General features: G+C 39.9%; 1 protein-coding gene across 1 annotated transcript in view; it reads left to right on the top strand.

Annotated features, from left to right (window-relative positions):
• LOC134808793 (phosphoglucomutase-like protein 5) overlaps nucleotides 1–26,332 on the top strand; it is an 86,966-nt gene that overhangs the window by 18,060 nt on the left and 42,574 nt on the right. Inside the window, exon 3 of the mRNA XM_063797574.1 lies at nucleotides 17,435–17,597. Within this exon, the coding sequence (XP_063653644.1) occupies nucleotides 17,435–17,597 (163 nt within the window). The remainder of the gene's footprint in view (nucleotides 1–17,434; nucleotides 17,598–26,332) is intronic.

The raw sequence follows: 26,332 nt of genomic DNA, 5'->3' as shown, positions 1-26,332 counted from the left end.
TCTAAAAAAATAAGAACATTTTCCTGTATAGTTACAAAATCATCTTTTCAAACAAAATAAAAAATGGCTTTTTTATATCATTTATTACCCAGTCCACATTCAGATTTCCTCAATTATTATGAAATGTCCTTTTATTTTTTGAGACAAAGTCTTGCTCTTTCACACAGCCTGAAGTGCAGTGAAACAATCATAGCTCATTGCAGCCTCAAACTCCTGGGCTCAAGTGATCTTCCTGCCTCAGCTTCCTGAGTAGCTACGACTAGAGGTGCACACCACCATGCCCAGCTAATTTATTGTTTTTGTAGAGATGGAGGTCTTACTACGTTGCCCAGGCTGGTCTCAAACTCCTGGCCTCAAGTGATCCTTCCAGCTTGGTCTCCCTGCAATATCTTTTGTGGCTGGTTTGTTCAAATTAGTTTCTTCTAATCAAGGGACACACATTGCATTTGATTATTTAGCTCAAGACTTTTTTAACCTGGAAAATACCCATACTCTTTGTTTATGTATTTATTTAGTGAAATTGACTTGTTGAAAAACTAGTCAGTTGTCCTGTAGAATATTTCCCCTTCTGGAATTTTCTGGTTGCTTTTTATGGTGTCATTTAACTTTTCACTCTGTTTTTTCCTGGTTAACTGGAAGTTAGTTCTAAAGGCTTTTAGGCCTGCTATAACAAAATACCAAAAACTGGATGACTTATAAAGAACAGAAATTTATTTCTCACAGTTCTAGAGGCTAGCAAGTTTAAGATCAAGGAGCATGTGGTTTTGATATCTGGTTAGGACCAACTTTCTGGTTCATAGATTGGCCTTCCTGCTGGGCCCTCACATAGTGGGAGAGACTAGCTAGCCCTCTGGGGCCTCTTTTATAAGGGCACTAATTCCAATCATGAAGCCTCTGTCCTTATGATCTAATGACCCCCTAAAGGCCCCACCTTTTAATACCAGCACCTTTGGGGTTAGGATGTCAACATATTAATTTTGGGAAGACATACATGTTCAGCCCATTGCAAGGTTTAGTTAGATTCAGGTTCAACTTCTTTTTTTAAAGACTATTTCATAGGCAATAATGTGTATTCACATCCCATCATTAGTGATGGTGAGATGATCGCAAGGTTAGGGTGATCACTGCCTATCTCCTCTGCTATATTCCCCCTTGGGTCAAGCCAGTAGTCTGTGACGTGAACTTTGTACCATGTGTATATTCAGTTATATTCTGTATCAATAGTTACTTGATTGTTTTAGCATTTATTAATGATCCTTGCTTGAGTTGATTATTTCATTAGGGGTTTCAAAATGGTGAATTTCTAATTCTCTAATTCTATCTACATGTTTTAGCTGGCATTTTTCTATAAGCAGACCATTTTCTTCACAACTGGGTTATTTGGCTACCCTGAAACATAGTTCCTTCCGGGAAGGCAGAACATGTTTATTTCTGTCTTTTAAAAATTACTGGTGTTTGGAGTGAAGATTAGGTGAGCTAACTACCTCCACAGGTGACAAATGAATTTTGTTTTGTCTCACTTTTGCTTTTTTGAATATCACTGTGGCTGCTTGGATTTTTAGATTTAATTTGAATGGATTAGGGAATAAATGAGAAGATAGGTTTTATCTGTTTCTGTAGTTTTTATGTGGCTGTGTGAACTTACTTTTAAAAATTCCCAGAAATATTTTAATTCCCCTTTAAAGATATAAACTATGTCTTACTATAAAGCAAAAGAAAAACCAATCATGTGAAGAGTAAATAGTATCGTTTAAACGAATTGTGGTTAAGCTTAGTTTGTAACTAATTAGTTTTTTATTTTCTTTCTACTTTTATCTGCTTCAGAGCCTCTTCAGTGGTTTAGATCTTCTATGTGTCAAATTATTCTAATCTCTTAAAAAGTTTAAGAGCTAAAATACAACACAATGACTACAAGAATGCCTTTGTCCTTTTCTGGGTAGGTACACCTAAGGCAACTTCTTTTTCTCTTCTTTGTTCTCTTCTTCTTTCTTATTCTTAAATCATCTTCAATATTGGACAGATGACAGCACTATGCCTGCCTCAAGAGGTTTCTGACTTTTTCTTTTTCTTTTTTTTTTTTTTTTTTGAGATGGAGTCTTGCTCTGTCACCCAGGCTAGAGTGCAGTGGCACAATCTTGGCTCACTACAACTTCTGCCTCCTGGGTTCCAGTGATTCTGCCAACTCAGCCTCCTGAGTAGCTGGGGTTACAGGCATGCACCACCACACCTAGCTAATTTTTTGTATTTTTACTAGAGACGGGGTTTCACCATGTGGGCCAGGCTGATCTTGAACTCCTGACCTCAAGGGATCTGCCTGCCTTGGCCTCCCAAAGTGCTGGGATTACACGTGTGAGCCACTGCGCCCGGCCGTTTCTGACTTTTTCTAAAGTCTTCTTTCTCTGGAGATGACATTATATAATAGCACTGTTCAATAGAAGTTTCTTTGATGATGGAACTGTTCTATAATCTGCATTGTCCCAGCCACTAGCCATATGTGACTACTGTAACACTTGAAATGTGGCTAGAGCAACTGAAGAACTGAATTTTGCATTTTACTGAATTTTAATTAATTAAAATAGAAATGCAAATAACCGTAAGTGATTAGTAGCTACCATACTGGACAGCAAAGATCTATAATTCAGCATTTAAAATCGATTTTGTTTTGTTTTCAAAAATGGAGTCAGACTGTTACAACCCAAAAGAACTGTAGGTTAAATTAAGGTAAATCACCAAATACTACATACACATTTGGGAAATCCAAACCAGATTTTTTCATGTGATAACCACACCCTCTTTTGACTTTAGCCTTGGAGGTAATGGAGTATGGCAGAAAAAACCCTGTATCAGCAGCTGGAAGACTCATCTTCTTTTCCTAGCTCTGCCATATATTGACCAAAAGAGTCAAAGTCCATTCAGATGGTTGAGGGGCCTTGGAATTTTGTTTTTGGTTTTCACATACAAGTTGGAGGGCAGATGCGTTAACCTCTTGAAATACCCAGAAACCACTTGTTTCCTCATCTAAAAATCAGGTATGACAGGATCATTTAATTATCCTGCAAATCAGATGAAGCACTGCATATGAAAGCACTTTGTAACATCGATAGCACTGGGAAATGTAAAGACCTTTTACTGAAATATAAAGGTGTATGGTCAACTGAATATATCTCAGATAGTTATGATTTGACTGTATATATTGAATATAACCTGTAGTGGGCCCCTTGGTAAACAGCTTACAGTTTTGTTGCAAGTTTTAGCCAAGAGAAAATTTATTTGTTGACTAGTCATGCCCTTTATTGGCCACATGATGAGCAGCAAAGATATTAACACACAGTGCACCTTGCAGAATTCAAGAATGTCTCAGTGTCTTGTGAACTAGGAAGCTGAAATGCAGTGGTATGCAGAAGGCTGGCTCAGTAGGAGCCTTGGGAGTGTCCTCCAGATAGATGTTTGTGCAGGTTGTATTTGATTCCAGTTGGCCATGAAAAGCTGGTTGCTCTAAAGAATGAGAATATACTTGGTTTTGCATTTACTAGAACTATCTGGGGAACAAATCTTGGGGTGGAAGAAAGAAGGGAGGGAGGGAAAGCTGTGCTTCAATACCTAGGGCTTCTTTCCTGGAATGGATCCGAGAATCTGGGATTGGGTGGCTAATATCTCATCTCTAGAAGGGAGAAAGAACTGGGTGGTGATGGCTTTGTATTTTCTATTGGAGTTCACTACAGAATAGGTGAATGGAATGGGCTGCTATGATCCAGACATTAGGGAGGACAGGTTTGTGATACATTAGAAAACTTGAATGAGCCCTTCTATGATTCTCTTTTCCCTCTTTCTGCTTCCCGTTCTTAATCACCATCCGCAGGTTGTGGAATTAGCAAATCTATTATGTGAGCAATAGCAAACTTACAGGAGCCCTTGGCTCCATCTATCTCCCTGTTTGTGTCAGTTCCTTCTGGATGCTTTTAGTCTGTGGTCTTCATTCACTCTTTTTATGGGGAAGTAAAAGGAGTGGGACAGATTATGAGAACAGCTGGGTCCTCCCAGTTGCTGGGGTGGTTATTTTAAGCCTTGTTTAATGTGTCCAGAGACCCAGATGGCATTTTTAACTAAGCTGCTTTATTAAATCTTGTGATAAAGCATAGTGATGTTTATTGAAAAGGCAGACACACAACAGCAACATTATGCGTGAAACTTGCTCTAAGAATTTTCTATAAAACATCTGTTCTCTTTGAGCCTTTTGTGAACTCTGGAAGTTTGCTAGTTTCTATACAGACTTGAGGACAAGAAGTTGGAACCCACTTTTGGAGATGTCCAAGCATAGGTATTGGAATCATTAATCCTAACCCTCTCAGTTTTAAGGCCCCGGATACCCTTCTGTTAGACAACAGTAACATGAGCAGGCACTGTAATAACATTTAAACAAGATTATTTGGAAATAATGGACAAGAAAAATTAGTATAAATTGTTTGGGGATTTTAAAATTAAAGATAAAAAGCTAGGGCTTCAATGACCTGTGCCAGCCTATAGCCTTAAGAGTCAATTTGCAAACACTCAAGATTTGGCCAATATGCCTCTACTACTTCTACTTAACACAGTCAAAGGGAAATTTTTAGATTCTTTCATCTGATTTGACTCTCTTAGTTACGAATAAGAGGATATCTAGAATATATATGTGACTTGTTAAAATGAAAATCCACCTTCTCTGAGTCTTCAAATATCTTTCATATCTTACATTTTTAGTCACATCAACTTTTGAAGTCATGTCCGTAGTTGTATGAAAAGAGAAATTTCAGGAACATTCAACCTCAAAAGTTCTTTTTCTTAGTCTGAAGTCGTAGAAGCATTTGACTTTTACTTTCTCTTTTTAAGTTTGTACTAGTAGGTATTTTGTATAAATATAATATTTAATTATTGCCTTTGTATTCTTTTTCTCTAGTAAACATCCTGGTTTTTAGCTATCAATATGTAGTTTTACATTTAGGGATTTCTAATGGAAAGAGAAAGGAATCTGAAATCAGAGGACGAGAGTTTATTCTACTTGACCAAACACATACACAATACTGGAAGGAGAGTTTTACAACAAATATTTAATATCTATGACATGTAAAACGTTTTTTGAAATCAAGAAAATTCAAACAATTCAATACAAATATCATCAATAATAACACATGAACAGGTGGCCAACCTTATTAATAACCAGAGAAATATAAATTAAAACAACCCATCAACTTGTAAAAAAGATGAAATTACCCAGAGTTGGTGTAGGTGATGGAAAATTGTCATGTTTGTATACTGTTCATAGAAGTTAAATTGACATAACTTTTTGGTCAGGCAATTTGGAAGTATATATCTAAATTAATAGAGTAGTTTTCTAATAACCTGGGAATCTCTTAATCTAAGAATCTTTACTGTAGATTTTTCTAGAACAAATGTACAAACATCTGTGTACAAGGGTACTCACTGCAGCATTTTGCTAAGGAAAAACTCAGAAAAAATCTATATGTTCAACAGAGAACAGGTACATAATTTATGACACAACTGCACTATATACACCACTAAAATAAAGGATATAAATTTATATGTAGTATGAAAAAGATGTGAATGATAGCTTGTTGGTGAAAAACAGCAATGACTGGAATATTGTGTGTAACGTAATCCTGCTTTTCTGTATATAATGTAGGCATAGAAAATAGGATTGAAAGGACATACTCTAGTCAACAGTGTATATAGCTTGGGTGGAGGGGGTGTATAATGGGGAAGGAGAGTCCCTTTTCCTATCTATTCCATATACATCTCTGGATTTAAAAGATCATACATGCATATGCATTACCTTCAAAATTAAAATGATAAAGACAAAAGGAGAAGTTTTGGATTTGAATCATGATACTACTGTTTGCAACTTCTATGACCGTGGGGAAGTCGCCTAGCCTCCTGGGGTTTATTTCCTCATTTATAAAAATAGGGAAAGTAATAATACTTGTCTACATATCTTCTAGGGTTGTTGGGAGGATTGAATGTGATAATGGGTTACAGCATTATGAATTATTTATTCATATAACACAATTATTATAAAAATATTTTGCTCTGATTAAAATAAAAGAAGGACGAGATCGTGTGTGTTTTTCAGTCCCAGTAGCTTTACTAACCAGAAAGCGCCTGCTGATGTGGTGATCACAGTTGCTTTGGTGCAGCTTCCTCTTGACTTTTGGCATTTCTCCATGCTGCTAGCTAAGGCTGAGGTGGCGACTGTGGAAGGTGTGATCTCCTCCCCCTCCCAGCACACATTTGTGTGCATACTCACACTCATGCACACACAAACACACACATGCACACTCTATCACAGTACATGAGGTGGCAGCAGCTGCTCCGGCATAGACTTTCACACAACATAAAGGGCTTTTTTGGTGTGGTCTGTGCATTATTTCCTGTTAAGCATGAGCTGAGTCAGTGCCATGCTTTTCCATCTGAAACCTTTCTGAGGCTCAGGCTGTGTTAAGAGCAAACCCTCTCCCCTCCATGCCCACCCCATGGCCCTCTACTGAAGCCAGATCATAATCTGCTCATTTCATGAGGATTTTCAAACCGAATGGACTGGGCCATGTGAGAGATCACTGAAAGGAACAGACCAAGCAGAGGCTAAGAGACTCCACGCTAATCTGCTGAGTCGTCTGAAAATGCACAGCTGTGGGAGCTCACAGTGCTTTAAAGTACTTTGGCAGGATGTTTGTTCAGGGGGCCTGTTCCTGCAGCCCTGCTGAATGTTTGGTTAGGAGGCATAATCATTTTTTGGACAGGATCTCCCAAATGTAAAGTGATAGATGCTAATGTGGAATATAATACAGAAGATCCAGCTTGGGTGTCATAAATAACAATAAATTGTTTAATCTTGCTGAGTTGTAAATCTATGATTACCAGAGGTCTTTAGTTCACTGGAACATAGTATGGGGGCAGGGGCACTTAGCAAATAGGCAGTTATTATTTTCCAACCAGACAGAAACTGGTCTGATGGAAGTTATCTAAAAAGGCATACACATGTATTTTAATTAATTGTGACAATTACTCAGAGAAAACACATGGCCCTAAAGAGGCTGAGGGGTTTTTTTGTTCTACCTATAAATGTATATGTATATTCACCTATATTCTACCTATGTATAAGTAAGAGAATGAGTTTTTGTTTTGGGGATATATATTTATACGTATCTATACAGATAGATATACACATACTTAATTTCTGTCTATCTATTAAGGTGCGGTGCCAGATGGAAAGTATTTCTAAGCATTTAGATAGCTTATTCTATAGCATATGTGTGCATATAGCCCCCCCCATAAAGCTTTGTCTCTTTTCTGGATATATTTAACAAGAGGCTAGAACAGAGTCCAAAATGTCAAATGTTTGAACATTCCATAGAAATGAAGGAGGTGTTTCCAAATGACCTATGTTTCTATGGCAATAAATAGAACTTGTGCTGCGTTGGATGGGTCAGGAGTAAGGAATATAAACAGTGTAAGTATGACTATTCCAGGCAGAAATCTACCTTGTAAGAACAGCTTTGTGCAGTGAGCTCAACAACATTGATCAGTTAGCAGTCCGGTTCAGTACAACATTGATCAGGTAGCAAGCCGGTTCGGCAGTGCCAGTCGAAGACACAGATGGGGACAATCAAAGAAGATGCAGGTCAGGACAAGGATGCAGACATGTACCTGTCATTACCATGGACTTCAGCAGCTTCTTAGTGAGCAGGTTTATGATCAAAGAAGAAAGACATCGTTGATATGTAAGCATGTTACAATTAATTTGCTGTTTAGTTATTAGCAAACTACATCCAGTTTTTAGTTTTTAGGTTTTTTTCTTCTTTTTTCTTTTTTGAAACAGGTTCTTGTTCTGTCATCCAGGCTGGAGTGCAGTCGTTATCCAAGCTCACTGCAGCCTTAAACTCCTGGGCTCCGTGGATCCTCCCACCTCAGCCTCCCAAGAAGCTGGGACTACAGGTGCACGCCACCGTGGCCAGCTAATTTTTCTTATTTTTTTGTAGAGATGAGGTCTTGCTGTATTGCCCAGGCTGCTCTTGAGCTCCTGGCTTCAAGCCATTCTCCTGTCTTGGTTTCCCAAAGTGCTGGGACTATAGGTGTGACTCACCATGCCTGGCCTACATCCAGTTTAATTTATACTACAGTGTGGGTTTAGTCCTCAAACATGTTTTTGTTTTACATATAAAAATTTGAGGTAAAAGAACATTTTTACATTGGTCAATAATGGTACATTTAAACAATGGACGACTATATCCATTAAAATCGTGTTGTGGAAGAATATTCAGTGACATGGAAAGATTGACTCAAGGGCAAGTGAAACGTGTCAAGAGTCTGTTAGGTACTAGACACTGTAAACTGGGTCTTGGCTGTGTTACTTGCTTACATCCTCCATCATGTGATCTTTTAGATAACAAAATCGAGATACATAGGGATTTGGGATCTTGTGCAAAGTCACCCAGGCAGTAGGTGGCAAAGTCAATTCTTACATTCTTTCCCATTGAAAACCAAAATCTCAGCTTACCTCAGGGCACTCAACTCTGCTTTCTTGACCCACACCCAGGTAGACCCAATGGACACTTGTAGTTCTTATCCAGCTGGGGTGGTCACCTCATAAAATGGCAACAAGTGGGGCCCTTTCTTGTTCTAGTGAGTCAGACTGTATACCTTAAAGATTTCAGAGCACTTCCTATGTACTGAAATTGCCTCATTACCAGGAAGGACGTACTTCCAATTTTCACCACCTCCATTTTGCATCCAAGGAAGATTAGATTTCTTGATCTTCTCAATGAAATCTTGAGAAATGGGTGGGCCGATTGAAGAACAGGACTTGGGCCACACTTCTAGATGCCTGTGACTTTTCTGCACTTATTCAGATATTAGGAATTGATTATGAAATCCATGGTGGTTTGATGCTAATGAACTCTCATCTATCTCTCCAGCATGTGTGTAAAGACTTCCAGAGGTACAGGAAGTTGAGGATGAGCTCTCTTACTTCCATCTGGTCTCCATGTAACAAATCATATAACTGCACAATTATCCAAATGCAAATGAAGGAGTCCCTTGATGTTTGGATAACCACATTCATGCCTCGAGTTTGTTATTTCTTGAAATTGCCCTTATCCATCTCCTGTTTACCCATGGACAACACTACTTCACGGCTGGCACTCTGCAACCCACGGCAGCTTGGCTTTGGGGTTCCTTCCAGTGTTTTGTTTTTGTTTTTAACCGAGAAGACAGGAAACAGGCATCTTTGTGTATATGGCTTGCCACAGCCCTTCGTAGATGGACATGGTGGAGGCTGTGTGGTCCTGGAGAACACTTCCTCTGTGAAGCATCAGGGAAGTTTCTGTTCATTGTGTCTTCACTCTCTCCAATTCACTTGGGGAGTGATAGGGATTATAACACAGTGAGCAGAGGATATTGGGGAATGCCATGCTTAATTTTCTTTTCTTTTTTTTTCTTAAATGACATTTAAAGCTAAAAGAGAATCACAAAGGGTAAGTCTGATTTAAGACATTTCACACATGAAAGAAATCCTGCTTTCATGCGTGTTATGTCACAGGAAAAACTCATTTATAGTCAACATTCTGCACCTACTCCGAAATTTTAGCCTGAGGGTTTAAATATTACCTCGCTGCTCTCTAGGACTTTAATTAGAGCTAATTAGAAATGGAACTCATACTAAAACTAATTTAGGAAAGAAGCTGTTGATGTTCTGAAGAAAAACAGCTGTCAGAAATAAGATCATTAAAAAACCATAGTTGTATATGGCACAAAATGTAAAGGAATAGAAATGCTGGGAGAAAGCTTTTATAGAATAACATTTTATCTTTCTTTGGACACTGGTCTAAGGCATGTGAAAGGGCATATTGATTCCCTTGGCACCTGGTATGCTCATTTATGGATGAAAAAGCCCAATGACATAATTTAGGTGAGGTTTAAGGCTTGATGGGAGGCATTGGTGCCATTAGAAGGACGGACACAAAGAGTTCTTAAGTAACGGCATCATGGGAAATGATAATTGCACACCCCTTTCTACTATGTCTTGGTTTCCCCAAGCATTTAGAAGTCACGGCTGGGTAGGAACAAATTTATCATGAGTCTGTCTGTGTGTTTGGGAATGCATATGCCTCACAGATGTGTCTGCAGGGGTCTGTGTGATAATGTTCATATATGTGATAGATGTGGACCCTGGGATCTGTATCTGTGTGAACCCTGGGATCTGTACGTGTGTGTGAGTGACAGTGGACTAGGGTCCACTTTGCCCCCTTTTCCACGTGGGAGTTGAAGGAAATGCCCCTTAATGGCAGTAGCATCCGCTTGGGTGTGTGCACCTTCTGGAGGACTGGGTGAGGTTGCCCTTCTTCCAGCCAAAGCCAGACCCTATGGTGTGGGATGTTCAGCGGGGAGCAACAGAATGCCATGGCTTGGTCCTCCCTGGGCTGTGGTCTGGATTTCACTCAGGAATGAAAGTCAGATATTGCCTGCTTCAATGCTGTAAACATAACTAAGGATAATTATGTAAGTAGACCATCTTTTCCTTGCAAGGTAGCGGTCTGCTGCATTGACAGAGGGTAGTATTTCTAGGACTTTTTCAGAGAGTAAAATGGTACTTTAAGGGATAATCTGCTATCTAAAGATGAATTTTAAATGTTGGAGGGGGTTGTGGGATTCGGGGAAGACAATAGAATAATTTGTGTCATGGTTAATTTAACAAAGGGTTTTTGTTTATAGAATCTGATCTTCGGTGGATTTTAACAACACTCTTCTTCCTTGGCTTTTCAAATAAAGACGCAGAGCCTCAGAGAAGTTAAATGATTGATCCTACGTCAGGGGGTAGAGTCAAGACTCATACCTATGCCTTTTAACTTCAAGTTGAGTGCTTTTTCTTTATACAAAAGGGCTTCCAAAAGTTATATTTCTTTTTATCAATGACTAGATCTTGAAAGCCATACCTTTTCTGATGGCATTTATCCTGGGCTAATTGGTAGAGAGAGGGTGAACAGAAGAGAAGACATAGACATGCAGAGAAGAAAGTGACGTGAAAACAGAGGCAGAGATTGGAGTGATGTGAACACAAGCTCGGAAATATGTGGAGGCAACAGAAACTGGAAGAAGCAAGGGAGGATCCTCCCCTAGAGCCTTTTGATGAGGCAGACCCCCAGTGACACCTTGATTTTGAACTTCTGGCCTCCAGAACTGTTAGGGAATAAATTTTAATTGCTTTTAGCCACCAAGTTTATGGCAATTTGTTATAGCAGCCTTGTGAAGCTAATACAAACTTCGTATTAGATTACAAACTTTGTATTCATTTCCTAGGACTCCCATAACAAATTACCACATATTTGGTGGTTTAAAATCACAGAAATTTATTCTCTCACAGTTCTGGAGGCCAGAAGTCAAAATCAAGGTATCGGCATGGCCACACTCTGTAGATGCTCTAGGGAGAATCTGCTCCCTGCCTCTTCCAGCTTCTGGCAGCAGAATACATTCCTTGGCTTCCCGGGTGTGGCTGCATCACTCCAATCTTTGCATCTGTCTTCATATCTCCTCTTCTTTGTGTCTATTCTAGTAAGTACAAAGTGCTGCATCTTCCGTGATGGAAGTGGCCCAAATTAACCAATCTACCACCAGGTAGCTGGCTGATCATTTGGGGAATGGTACCATAAGGAGACTCAGTGTTGGTCCCTGCTGCTGGTAGAGTAGGCACTCTGCAGTGGCCATAGCCAGGTCAGCCTTGGTGAGGGAATGTCCATGTTGTTGAGCCCATGCATAGCCTTCATCCCTGCCATCACGGCCATGGTATTACAGCATTCTTGCATTGCTATAAAGAAATACCTGAGGCTGGGTAATTTACAAAGAAAAGAAGTTTCCTTAGCTCATGGTTCTGAAGGCTGTACAAGCCTGGTGCCCGCATCTCCTTGGCTTCTGGTGAGGCCTCAGGAGCTTTTACACATGGCGGATGACAAAGTGGGAGCAGGCATATCACACAGCAAGAGTGGGAGCAAGAGAACAAAAGAGAAGGTGCCACATACTTTTAAACAAGCAGATCTCATGTAAACGCAGAGCGAGAACACATTTATCATCAAGGGCATGGTGCTAAACCATTCATGAGGGACTCGTCCCCATGATCCAAACATCTCTCACTGGGCCCCACCGCTAACACTGAGGATTACATTTCAATATGAGATTTGGAGGAGACAAACATCTAAACCATAACAGCCACTTGGCTCATGAGCCCATTGGACAATGACAGGAATGGCTGGGGGAAAGCCACTCATTGACATCCACAGAACTGGTCATCCTGTTGTTAAAATCCTTCTCTGCCTAGGTCACCATTTGGTGAGTGTCCATAAGGGACACAAATATCTTCACGATTTTCCATGTCTTACCTCAGAAGCCCCATCAACCTCTCTTTCACATCTCCTCCAGTACTTATCCCCCAGATGATAGGACCATGTCCAGCAATATCTCTTCTCTCTGGTATTGATGGGTTAACGAGCAGATCTCACATAGGTAAAATTTCCAGATATCTAGAATTTAATCTTCTGTTAATTCTCCAATTATAACTAAAGTATTTCAGGTTGAAACTTTATTCAAGTGTAATTATTCACTTTAACCTTCTTAAACAGAATGTATATTACCTTTTCAAAAATAACTGAAATGTAATAAGATAAAAATGTATCTATAATCGTTCCTACTTAATAACTTTACATGTTTATTTCTGCATTTTTCTAAGTCCTTGCCCCAAAGTGGACATAATTTTATACTGTAATAGCATAAAATAATTTTGCATTTGACATTTTTGATTTGGCATTAAACTATTGTTTATGTTTCTTTTGCTACTGCTTAAGAAAATGTGGGTGGTTGTAATAAATAAACCTGAAATGTAGGCAATTTTTATTGCCTTAAAAACAATAGAATGTTATTTCTCACTCACACAATAGTCCAATGAGGATGTCCCTGGTGGGCAAAGACTATTGTCTACCAAATGGGATGGGGACTCAGTTTCCTTCCCTCTTGTGACTCTGTCATTGCCTAGAGCCACATGATTACCTGTACTGAATCTGTAGAAAGAGAAATAAGCAGTGTAGAGATGATATGTCTGTTTTCTGATATCCTCAGCCTAGAAGAAACACACATTACTTCTGTTCTTATTCTCATACTAGTTAATCACCCATTGTCCAAATGCACCATGTGGCCACACCTAGATGCAAGGGTGGGTTGGAAAATGTAGCCCCTGGCTTGGCAGTTGTTCCTCAGCATTGACTCTGTGCTATGGAAGGGCTTCCTAAGTTTTTGTGGACTGCTATCCCAGTCTCTCACCACTATACAATCTTCATAATTTTCCCTTTAAATGGCTGAGAGAAAATTTTGAACAAAAGCTACAAACATTTTTCAGATTCTTGATTCTCCAGACTTATTACTTGAGGGAAGTGACTAAATTATATTCAGTTCTATATCAGAAGGTTCTTCCATATTGCCGGTTTCATGGTAGATACTCAATAAAATGAGTTGAATGACTACATAAATTTTAGCAAGAGCATATGGAAAATAATTTATCATGACTTTGGGTAATACTATAGGTGTAATTATTGTCCTTTCTCTTTCCTGACTTGATTAATAGCACCACTATCCATTAAGTTATTAAAGGTAGAAAGCTGAGATTATTCTTGACTCCTTTTCTCACTGGTCCAGTATTAGTTATTTATTGCAGTGTAAGAAATTACCATGAAACTTAGTGGCTTAGTTGGGGCTTGATGGGGGCTGGAGGATCCACTGCAAGATGGCTCAGTCACTTGGCTGGCAAGGTGGTGCTGGCTGTTAGCCTCCCATCTGATCCTCCTCTTTCCACTCCTGCCACTCTTCAAGGTATTTTTTTCCAGAGCAGCCATTCATCATTCATTTATTTTTTCCCATTAATTAATTCAACAGATATTTATTGTATACTTACCATATGCCAGATTTGTTCTAGGTTCTTGGAATATAGCAGTGAAAAAAAAACAGTCCTTGAATCTTATATACAGTGGGGAAATAAACATATAATGTAGAAAATTAGATGGTAATATGTGTGAGCACATATATTTATTATTTCTCATCATTTCTGAGACAGGAGATGGATATTCTGGCTTGGGGACTCACATGAGGTCACAGTTACATGTTGGTATTGGTTTGGTCATATGAAGGCTTGGTGGGGGCTGGAGGATCCACTGTGAGATGGCTCAATCCCTTGGCTGGAAAGCTGGTGCTGACTGTTGTTGGCAGGCCTTGCTTCCTCTTCACAGGGCTTCTTGAGTGTCTTCATGACATGGCGGCTGGCCTCTCCCAAAATAAGCTGTCCAAGAGAGCAGGGCAGAAGTGTCCATGCCATTTACGGCCTCACCATGGAAGTCACACACAATCACTTCTGCAATATATACTGATTACCCAGATCTGCATTGTTCAGTGTGGGAGGGGACCACAAAAAGGCAAAAATGCCAAAAGGCAAGGACTATTGGGGCCATTTTGGAGGCTATTTACCACAGCCCCTCTCTTCCATATTCCAGTCCACCTGCATATTCTGTTCATCCTCCTTCCAAAAATGTATCTCAAACCAAACGACTAATTTTCATTTCTGTTGGCTCTAGCCTAGTCCAAGACTCTATCAACACTCGACTTGAAGAGTCTCCCATCTGATATTCCTCTTTCTGCTCTTGCCCCCCTTCAAGGTATTTCTCCCAGAGAAGCCATTCATCATGCATTCATTATTCTCCATTCATTAATTCAACAAATATTTATTGTACACTTACCACATGCCAGATTTATTTTAGGTACTTGGGATATAGCAGTGAAAGGTCCTTGGGCTTTACATACAGTGGGAAAATAAATAATATGGAAAATGTTAAAGGCAACATATGTGATCCAGAAAATTATAGCAGGGTGAAGGAAATAGGAAACAATAGAAAAGTTAGGGACTTCTGGCTATAGTATTATATAGGGCTGTCAAGGATGCTATCTCTGATTAGCTTACACTGAAACAGAAACCCAGAAGACAGTAGAAGGCAGGTATGTTAATATCTGGGCAAGTATTGTAAGCAGAGGAAAAAGAAAATGCAAGGGCCCTGAGGCAGGATCATGTTTGGTATGTTTGAGGAATAGCTGTTCTGTTCCGTTGTGGCTGGAACAGAAGAAGGAGGGTGGGAGGGCGATGGAGAATGGTACATGATGGAGGTCAGATTATGTAGGGCCTTGTAGACTACAATGAAGACTTTGGCTTTGTTTTGGGTTGGTGGGGGACAAGGAAAGCTATTGGAATGTTTTAGTGACTTGATGTGACTTACTTTTTAATAGGACCATTTGGGCTGCTCAGCCCATGATGTTTAAAAATGCAATCAGGTCACTTCCACTGTTTAAAACCTTTCAATGGATTCTGGTTGTACTTAGAATAAAATCTAAGCTCCCTTAGCTATTATTATTATATTATTATTAAAATTGACGTCCTTTATAACAGCAGTCTAATTCCTTCCTAATATGTACCTCACTAGTAACTATTATTATTATTGCTTATTTGTTTATAATCTGTCTCCTCTACTTGAAAATATGTAGCCTGGGGATCTTGTGGATTTCCATACTAAATCATCCCAAGGCCACTTTGCTTTTGAGCTCTCTCTCTCTCTCTCTCTCTCTGTGTGTGTGTGTGTGTGTGTGTGTGTGTGTGTGTGTGTGTGTGTGTGTTTTGATATCTTCTGTAATTTTTTTTCCCCTGATCTCGCTGATTTTTATATTTGGTCAGTGACTGACCTCTAGCAATGATGGTGCCAGGGCAACTTTGTTGTTGAACTGTATGTTAAGGTTTGTTTTGGCTTGTTGGTTATATCAGTACTTATCAAATGAATTATCTGGGAAGAGAGGAGAGGATCTTATTAAAATACAGGTTCTTATTCGGTAGGCCTTGGGTGGGCCTTGAGGTTCTGCATTTCTTTCTTTCTCTCTCTTTCTTTTTCTTTCTATTTCTTTCTTTCTCTTTCTTTTTTCTTTCTCTTTCTTTCTTTCTCTTTCTTTTTCTTTCTCTTTCTTTCTTTCCCTTTATTTCTTTCTTTCCTTCCTTCCTTCCTTTCTTTCTTTCCTTCCTTCCTTCCTTCCTTTCCTTCCTTCCTTCCTTCCTTCCTTCAGACAGAGTCTCACTCTGTAGCCAAGGCTGGAGTGCTGTGATGCCATCTTAGCTCACTGCACCCTCTGCCTCCCAGGTTCAAGCAATTCTCCCACCTCAGCCTCCGGAGTAGCTGGGACTACAGGGGTGCACCACCATGCTCAGCTAATTTTTGTATTTTTAGTAGAAATAGGGTTTCACCACATTGGCCAGGCTGGTCTCGAACTCTGGAGCTCAAGTGATCTGCCCACCTCAGCCTCCCAAAGTGCTGGGATTTTAGGTGGAGCCACCATGCCCAGCTGAGGTTCTGCATTTCTATCAAGCTTGCAGGTGATGCCCATGCTGCCAGCCCTTTGAGTAACAAGGGGGCTTTATTACCGAGCTTGGCTGAACATTGGGATCATCTGTGGAGCTTTAAAACTACTAATGCTGGGCTCTCAACCCCAGAGATTGCAATATCATCAGTCTAGAATGCAGTTTGAGTACTAGGATTTTGAAAAGCTTCATAAGTGATTCTATTTTGTAGAAATATTGAGAACTACTAGATTGGATGATATTGAATCCAATTTTAAAACAAGGTGTAGCAATAAATGTTCTTCAGCCCTGTGTTGCTGACTTTTTAGAAAGTCAATTTTGTAGCTCTAGAAAGAATCTGGCTGCATCCATGGATGACCTCCAGATCTCTGCTTAGCATGACTGGGTAATTTCTCCAATGTCTCCAGCACATGCTGTCACTTAACAGCAGAAAGAGAATTCCTACTTTCAGGAGAAAAGTCATTCCTGAAGATTACAGTTAAAATATGCCTACAGATGATGAGGTTGTAGTAAATCAGTCCCCTTGCTCTCTGAGCTTGTTCTAAGTTACAGGAAGCAGAAGAAGCAGAGAAGCACTCCATTTCTTTTTTCTTGTAATCTCTAGCATGTTCATATGCATAGTTTCTGAGTCAGTAGCAAACTAAGAACTTCTTGTGTGATTCAAGCTAACCCCTCGATTATCAGAAGCAGATGTTTCAAACGACTGAAGATCAGTGAGGCATATCCTATTTACAGGTTAATAATTGACTACTAGATGCAGGTGCACCAAATGGTCTTAGAGACATTAGATAGGAGAGACAATGTCAGTGCTCCCCCTACCCTGCCTCCCCTAATCTAAAGCCTACTCTGTTTCTTTTATCAAGTGATTGGCTGTATGTTAACAGAGCCTGGGGCACTTTCCTGTTGAAATGCCTTTAATCCCAAGCAACTGGATTGATTTTTTTTTTTTTTTGGATGGTTTAGATTGGACGACTGATTATTGGACAGAATGGCATCTTGTCTACACCTGCGGTCTCCTGCATTATCAGGAAGATCAAGGCAGCTGGTGGAATCATTCTAACAGCCAGCCACTGCCCTGGAGGACCAGGGGGAGAGTTTGGAGTGAAGTTTAATGTTGCCAATGGAGGTATGTGGTTCAGCATATGCCTTAATAATCACGATTTCTTTCCTCTTATATTATTATAGTCTCACAGTGACCCTTTGATGATAGACAAGCAAGGTGCAGAGGACCTAGCTCAGAAAAATTTAGTGAGGTGCCCAAAGTGACCCAACAAAGAAGTGGCATGAAGGGCTCATGAACCCATTTGGGTGGTCTCTTGGTCCCCTGTACTCTTCAGCATAAACTATTGAATAGTTGATGCTTATCTGATATGGAAGGACTCTGAATTTTAACATTAAAACATACCCTGAAGGTCGTTGTCTAAATGACAATGACCCTCATTTTACACATGAACAAATCAAAGGCCTGAGAGGCTGAGTTACTGCTGAAGGCCACAGGGTTGATCAGGGTCAGATTAATGATTTTTAGCCCAAATCCTGGGCTCTCTTTTTCCTACAGTGTTGACTTTCTCTCAAAATCATAGAATTGTTTCACTTTTTCTTATATTCACAGCAATTTATAGTTTGGGGGTCCTTAGTGGAGGGGGTGGGATATATGTATGGAGTAAATTTCTTTTAAAAATTGAACACACAAAAAAATAGGGAGAATAAGAAATAGATAACATGTACCCATTATCTTGTTTTTCTATTTTGCTTATCTTTTTTTCTGAAGAATTTTAAAGCAAATTATAGCACAAGAACATTTCACACCCAAATATTTTTGTATGCATCTCTTAAAAAGAAAGACACATTGCTGCATGACCGTGCTAACATACCTAACAATAATAACATTAATTCTCCAATATCACCTGAAAACTAATCTATAGTCAAATTTTTCAATAATCCCCAAAATATTATTATTTATAGCTGTTTTATTCAAATCAGGATACATCTAAGGATGCCATGCATTTGCTTGGCAAGTCTCTTAAATCTCTTTTAATCTAGAACGCTGAGTTTGCATGAATGTGGGTAGGAGCCAAATTTTAACCAGCAACAGTTACCATTATAAATTATTCCTCATCCCAGGCAAAGCAGTGCATTCTGAAGGGAAAACTTATTATCTATCCCTCCTTGTAGACGTTTTACACGTTATCCAAACAAGAAAGTGTATTCATGTTGAATATTTAAAAAACAATATTGTAACCACAAAGCAGAAAACTAAACCACCAAACCACAAAGGTAGACAACAATAGAGGAAGAAGAGAACAAATTATCTACAAAGTAACCAGAAAACAATTAGCCAAATGGCAGGAGTAAGTCTTTTACTATCAATAATAACCTTGCTGGTACATGGGCTAAACTGTCCAATCAAAAGATATAGAATGGCTGAGTGGATCAACAACAAGATCCAACTAGATGCTGCCTACAAGAGACCCATTTTTAAACTTTAAGAATAGGCATATATTGAAAGTAAAGGGATAGAAGGAGATATTCCATGAAAACAGACAGTTACCAAAAGAGAGCAAGGATGCCTATACTTATATCAGATAAAACAGACTTCCAATAAAAAGCTGTTCCAAGAGACAAAGAAGGTCATGATTTAATGATAAAGAGGTCATCTTATCAAGAGGACATAACAATTGTAAACATACATGCATCCAAAATTGAAGCACTTAAATATGTAAAGCAAATATTAGTGGACATGAAGGAAGAAATATACAGCAATATAACACTAATAGGGGACTTCAGTACTCCACTTGCAACAATGGAGAGATCAACCAGACAAAAAATTAACAAGACAACAATAAATTTGAACTATACTTCAGACCAAATGGACCTATCAGACCTACATACATCCAACAACAGCAGAATATACATTCTTCTCTAGCATACATAGAACATTCTCCAGGATAGACCATATGTTAGGCCACAAAATAAACCTTAACAAATTCAAAAAGATTGAAATCATGTCTAGTATTGTTTCCAACCACAGTAGTGTGAAGCTAAAAATCAATAACAGGAGGAATCTTGGAAAATTTACAAATATGTGGAAATTAAACAACATGCTTATGATGAACTAATGGGTCAAAGAAGAAATCAAGAGGGAAATTAAAAAATATTTTGAGATTAATGACAATGGAAACACAATGTATCAAAACCTACAGTATGCAGCAAAGTCAATTCTAAGAGAGAAGTTTATAGCAATAAATGCCTAGATTAAAAAAGGAAAAAGATCTAAATAAGTAGACTAACACTATGCCCCAAGGAGCTAAAGAAAGAACAAACTAAACCCAAAGTGAGCAAAAGGAAGGAAATAATGAAGATCAGAATAGAAGCAAATAAAATGTAGTATAGTAAAACTATAGAAAATATAAATAAAATCAAAAGTTGGTTCTTTGAAAAAATAAAATCTACAAACTCCTAGCTAGATTCACTAAAAAAAGCAGACTCAAATAAATAAAATCAGAAATGAAAGTGGAGACATTGCAATAGATACCTCAGAAATAAAAATGGTCATAAGGGATTATTATGAACAATTTTATGCCAACAAATTGGAGGACCTAGAAGAAATGGATAACTTTGCTGCTACTCAGATACATTTTATTGCAAAAACATACACTAAGGTGTTGCTGTTGGATCTTTCCAAAAACGTATTCACACAGAACTTTCAATCACACTGAGCCATATTTGAACAATCTTTCAAGGTCAGCTCTGGCATAAGCTGACATTATACCATTTAACTCAGAAATTTCTTTAGTATTTGATTAATGGGTTTATGTTTGATATGTAATGTAATTTTCTAATGCTAAATCAAGTGGTAATTTTGTTAGTCAAGTTGATTTAGTGGCTTGGGAAGAAAGCTTTTAATGTTCCCCTAATTTTTCTTACCTTTGACATGATCCTTCACATGTCTTATTTTGCTTAGTGATTTTTCTTTTTTTTTTTTTTTTTTGAGACAGGGTCTTACTGTACCACCCAGGCTTGAGTGCAGTGGTGCGATCACAGCTCATTGCAGCCTTGACCTCCCAGACTCAAGCTATTCTTCCACCTCAGCCTCCCAAGTAGCTGGTACTACAGGCACATGCCACCAAACTTGGCTAATTTTTGTATTTTTTGTAGAGACAGAGTTTTGCCAAATTCTCAGGCTGGTCTGGAATTTCTGGGCTCAAGTAATCCTGCCTTGGCCTCCCAACATGCTGATATTACAGACATAAGCCACAGTACCTGGCCAGTTTTCTTTTTTAAAAAATCTCTTGGTTATTAATTTGAAGCCTTCCTTTTCATAGCTGTGCTCCTTAATTGGGAGCAAATATGAATGGACCACAACTTAGCCAATTTTCTATATACGATCTTTGCCATCCTAATTTAAAGGAATATTAATTCTTTCTTTTCCTCTTTCATTCCACAAACCTGCATTGACTACATCTAAGTTCTAAATGGTGCACTGGATGTTGAAAAAGTTGATGATGAGCAAGAACAAAATTCCTCCTTTCAGGAGACTTACAGTTCAATATGGGAAATATAATTTGTTAAAATATAAAAGTGCAATTGTGTTACATGCTGTACGAAGTACATGTTGACATGTGAGTATATAATAAATGGGCTGGAGACCAGAGGATTGCCAAAGAGAATGGGCCTCCTGCTGAGATGAAAAGTTGAACAGGGATTAGTTGGCGAAAGTGGAGGGACGATCTTTTCTAGGCAGGAGGAAGAACATGCACAGAATCTCTGAGGTGTGATGCAACAAAGTCTATATAAAAAACTGAAGAAAGGTCTAATGTGGCTTAAATACAGAAGCTAGTAGGAGAGGAGTTGAAAAGAGGCTGGAGAAGTAGAAAGTGTCTGCATTCTGCAGGAACTTATATTGTATAAAAAGAATTTCTCTTTATTCTAAGTGCAATGTGAGTCATAGAACCCCACCCCTGAGGACTTTTGCAGTTTAAATAGCAATCTTGAGTAGTTTTCAAGTTTTTATTTTTTATAATTCTTCAGAATTCCTTTATTAAATAAACTCTTACATGAAACTTGAGATGGATGCATAGGTGGGTGGGCAGATGGATGGATGTATGGGTGGATGTTTGGATGAATGGGTGGGTGAATGGATGGGTTGGTGGGAGAGAGGGAGGTAAAACAATGGGAACAGTGTAGTTAAGCAGACACACCCTAGAGCCAGACTACAAAGGCTTGAATCCTTGCCTTGTCATTTACTAGCTGTGTGACCTTGAGTAGTCACTTAGACATTCAGCACTTCAGTTTCTCATCTGATGATGGGCATAGAAGTTGAAACCCATGTCATAGGAATATTGTGACTACTGCATGAGTGAATGCGAAGCATTTATGATGGCACCTGGGGCAGTGGGTACTCTGTAAATGTTTCCTATTATTATTATTATTTGAGACGGAGCCTCACTCTGTTGCCAGGCTGGAGTGCAGTGGTGCAATCTTGGCTCATGCAACCTCCACCTCCCAGGTTCAGGTGATTCTCCTGCCTCAGCCTCCCAAGTAGCTGGGACTACAGGCACACACCACCATGCCCAGCTAATTTTTGTATTTTTAGTAGAGAGAGGGTTTCACCATGTTGGCCAGGATTGTCTCGATCTCCTGACCTTGTGATCCAACCCCCTTGGCTTCCCAAAGTGCTGAGATTACAGGCGTGAGCCACTGCACCCAGCCTCCTGTTATTATTATTACTGCTGACTGAAGCTGGGGAGAATCTCCCCTGTCCCGACCAGTGCAATTCCTGAGACATCAGAGCTCCTGGGAAACATTGCTTTTAGGCCACTTAACTAGTTCCTTTTCTTATTTAATGGAGCAGATAATGAGGCCCAGAGAGAAGATATCACTTGCCCAGGCTCACACAAAGCCAGATTTTGAACCCAGGTCTCCTGGCTCTTGGGCTTTGTGATTCTCAGAGATCTTTCTGCATGTGATGAAAATCAAGGCAGTACATGAGGAATTTGAGAAGGTCCAGCAACCTGTGGCTCTAACCTTGACTGAGCTGCTCTCTCTGCTCCTGGACCCCTCCAGGATGGGTCCAGAGGCCTTCTGCTAATGAAGTAGCAACTCAAACTCTCTTCTGGAGCGGCGATGGAGGTGGATGAAGGCAGTGAGCTATGAGCTTAGTTCACACTTGGACCATGTCTTAAGAGCATAGGATACAAGGTGTGACCTGCAGTACATGCAAAGTGCGGTGATTAATTCACAGATAAGCCTTGTCAGCTTCCCCTCATACCCTCCCTCTCACTCTTGCTCTGACATATTAGAGCAACTGTCTCTCTCCTCTCCAGAAAGATAGGCAATCACAGGCAGTGGTGCCCCTCTGATATTTATGTGGGATCTCCAAGGTGATGGAGGAGAGAGGCCTTTAGTTTGTATCAAAACCAGAAGAACTGTTTATCTTCTATCAGGTGACAACCCTTCATTCCTTTACTTAACACATTGATTAGCATCTGCTATGTGGCCATGTGCTAGGCAGGGCCACTTTCTGAGTCCTGCGAAGTCAGTTGCATAGTGTCATGCACTTGAAAGTGCCCCACATTCGGTTTAACACTCTGCTGTCACATTAATAACGATATCTCTACACTTCTGTTTTGTCAGCGAAGTCCTGTAGGACAAGGGGGCATGCACAGGAGCAGAGGAGCCACATGTGATGTGTGTGGCCGCCATTCCCTGCCGCCCCATTCACATAATCTTCTCCATGCCTCTGGGGAGCCATGCTGTGGGATGTGCAGGAAACTCAGCATGCTGTGAGTAGAGGCAGGGTTGTTAGTCAGTGACTGAGTGAGTGGGGCACTAACCAACTGGAGAGGCCTCACTTTCCACTGAAACCAGAATGTGCTTGTACACAGAAAGAAGGCAATGACATTTGAAGAGACACAAATGACTGAGGAGCTCTGTTGTATCCTCTTATTGGAGTTACTTCCCTGTGCTAACCGACCCCCGTGTTGAGATGACATGAAAGGAAATGGCAGGACACTATGGCCACAGTGCCCTGAGGGTGCCCAATCTCGTCTCAGAAGCTAAGCAGGGCCTGGCCTCGTTAGTACTTGTATGGAACAAGGAAAGGGGAAGAGAGAGCAGCCTATAGCTCCTGTCCTTTCAGTCCTTCCTTAGTGTCCATGATCCCAAGGTAGGGAGTGTTGCTGGTGTGTGTGGGTGTCAGGAAGTGAGATAGAAAGAGCTGAGCTAGTTTTGTGCAGCGTATCTACTGTTTTAGCAAGAATGAAATACATACACATGGATGAGCTATGGAATGTGAACTGTGTAATTGTGTTGATTCTACATATGAGGTCAATGCTAATATTTTCATTTATACCTTGCATCCTACAATATAAAAACAAATGTTAAAAAGTCACGATAATTTAAATTTATTTTTTATTTTATTTTATCTTATTTTTTTTAGATGGAGTCTCGCTCTGTCACCCAGGCTGGAGTGCAATGGCATAATCTTTTCTCACTGCAACCTCTGCCTCCCACATTCAAGCCATTCTCCTGCCTCAGTCTCCCGAGTAGCTGGGATTACAGGCATCCGCCACCATGCCCAGCTAATTTTTTGTATTTTTAGTAGAGATGGGGTTTCACTATGTTGTCCAGGCTTGTCTCGAACTCCTGACCTCATGATCCGCCCACCTCAGCCTCTCAAAGTGCTGGGACTACATGCGTGAGCCATTGCACCCAGCCTTAAATTTGTTTTTTAACTTAGCATGACATTAAATAGCAAATAAAAATACCATGACAAGTCAAGTGAGAGAGAACACAGAAGAAAGGAAAACACTGTATGTTTGAGCACCTTCAATGACACTTTTTCCTGCTCTTTGAACAGAAGCACTGCATTTTCATTTTGCCCTGGGCCTCATGTTACGTAGCTGCTCCTGGTGTTAGGTACCCGGACGCACCACAAACGAAACAGATTCGTTCCCCACAGAGCTTATTAGTCTAGTGAGAGAAACATACTTTGAATAGTCCCAGAAATACATCATTATAAGATAAGTCTATGAAAGAAGTGTAGAGCATTCCTATTCTTGTCTCTGAACAGGGCAGACTTCTTGGAGGAAGTGAAATTTGAACTGCAATGTGAAGAATGAGCAGGAGTTAGTGAGGTGAAGATGAGAGAAGGAGTGTTGCAAACACAGGTCAGTCTGTGCAAAGGCCCTGAGACACAAGGAGCCTAGAACCACGGCTCGAAGACAACTGTCTGGCTGGGGCATGGCTCGTCTTACAGATCACATTAAGGAACAAATAATTATGTTAAGAGTTATGGGCTGCCATTAAGGATTTGGATAAGAGAGTCTTACAATCACATCTGTGTTTTCGAAAGGCCTGACACTGATTGGTACATGGAGTACAGCCTGAAGGGAACAAGACTTGTTAGAAAGGAAGCTATTGGCTGGGTGTGGTGGCTCGCGCCTGTAATCCCAGCACTTTGGGAGGCTGAGGTGGGCAGATTACTTGAGGCCAGGAGTTCGAGATCAGCCTGGCCAACACGGTGAAACCCCGTCTCTACTAAAAATACAAAAATTAGCGGGTTGTGGTGGTGAGCACCTATAATCCCAGCTGCTTGGGAGGCTGAGGCAGGAGAATTGCTTGAACCTGGGAGGCTGAGGTTGCAGTGAGCCTAGACTGCGCCACTGCACTCCAGCCTAGGTGACAGAGACTTCCTTTCCAAAATAAAAAAAAAAAAAGAAAGAAAGAAGAAAGACAGAAAGGAGGCTATTGCAGTAATGCAAGTGAGAGACCATGGTGGCTTAGGCAATGGTGGAGATGGAGGAATTTGGGGGAATTGATTGGGTTCAAGAAATAGGCAGGAGGAAACACGATGGATTGGGTGGGAGTAGGGAAACAGATGAGAAGAGGTATCAGGAAAGCTGCCTAGGTTTCTGGTCTGTGCCACTGTGTGGATGATGAGAGAATGTGTCAGCGGTGGAGGCCAAGGACTGAAAGTGGAGGGGGGAAGAGTGAGAGAGAAAATTGTAAGTTTACCTTTATGTTCAGCTGAGGTCCTTTCGAAACATACAAGCAGCAGTATGAAGAATTCCATTGATATATTTGTCCGGAGCCCAGAGTGAGGTTTAAATAAGAAGAAATAAACTCGCTAGTAAAAATTGCAGACACACAAAAGGCTTGAACAGGCACTTCACAAAATAGATTTTCCAAATGACCAATAAACACATAAGTACTCAACATCATTAGCCATTAGAAAAATGCAAGTTAAAACCACAATGAGATACCATTTCACACTAGAATGACTAAAATTTTAAAAGACTGACAATGCTAAATGTTCCCAGGATGCAGAACAACCAAAACCCTCATATATTATGGGGGACATGGAAAATTGTACAACTCCTTTGGAAAACAGGTAGTTTCTACAGAATTTCAATATATACATACGATACAACTCAGCCATTGCATTCCTATTTACCCAACAGAAATAAAATCATTTGTCTACTGAAAAACTTGCAAAATAATGTTCATTGCGGCTGTAGCCATTATAACCCTCAAACGGAAACAACCCAATGTGCATGGATTGTGAATAGATGACAAATGGTGGTCCATCTATACAATGGAATATTGTTCTTCAACAGAAACAAACTACAGGTCCATGTAACAACATGATGAGTGAAAGAAGTCAGATGTAAAAAAGTACATATGTATGATGCAATTTATACGACACTCTAGGCAAAACTAATCCTTAGTGATGAAATCAGATCTGAGGTTGCCTGGGGCAGAGATGGGGGTTGCTGACTGCAAGGAGGTTTGGGGAGGGTTGTGAATTTTGGGGAGTGATGGAGCTGCTCTGTATCTCAATTGTGATGTGGTTACACA

Source organism: Pan troglodytes, chromosome 18 (genome assembly GCF_028858775.2).
Source record: "Pan troglodytes isolate AG18354 chromosome 18, NHGRI_mPanTro3-v2.0_pri, whole genome shotgun sequence".
NCBI classification, from domain to species: domain Eukaryota; kingdom Metazoa; phylum Chordata; class Mammalia; order Primates; family Hominidae; genus Pan; species Pan troglodytes.
The sequence above is the reverse complement of the archived record's forward strand: the minus strand, read 5'-3'. Positions and strand labels throughout refer to the sequence as shown.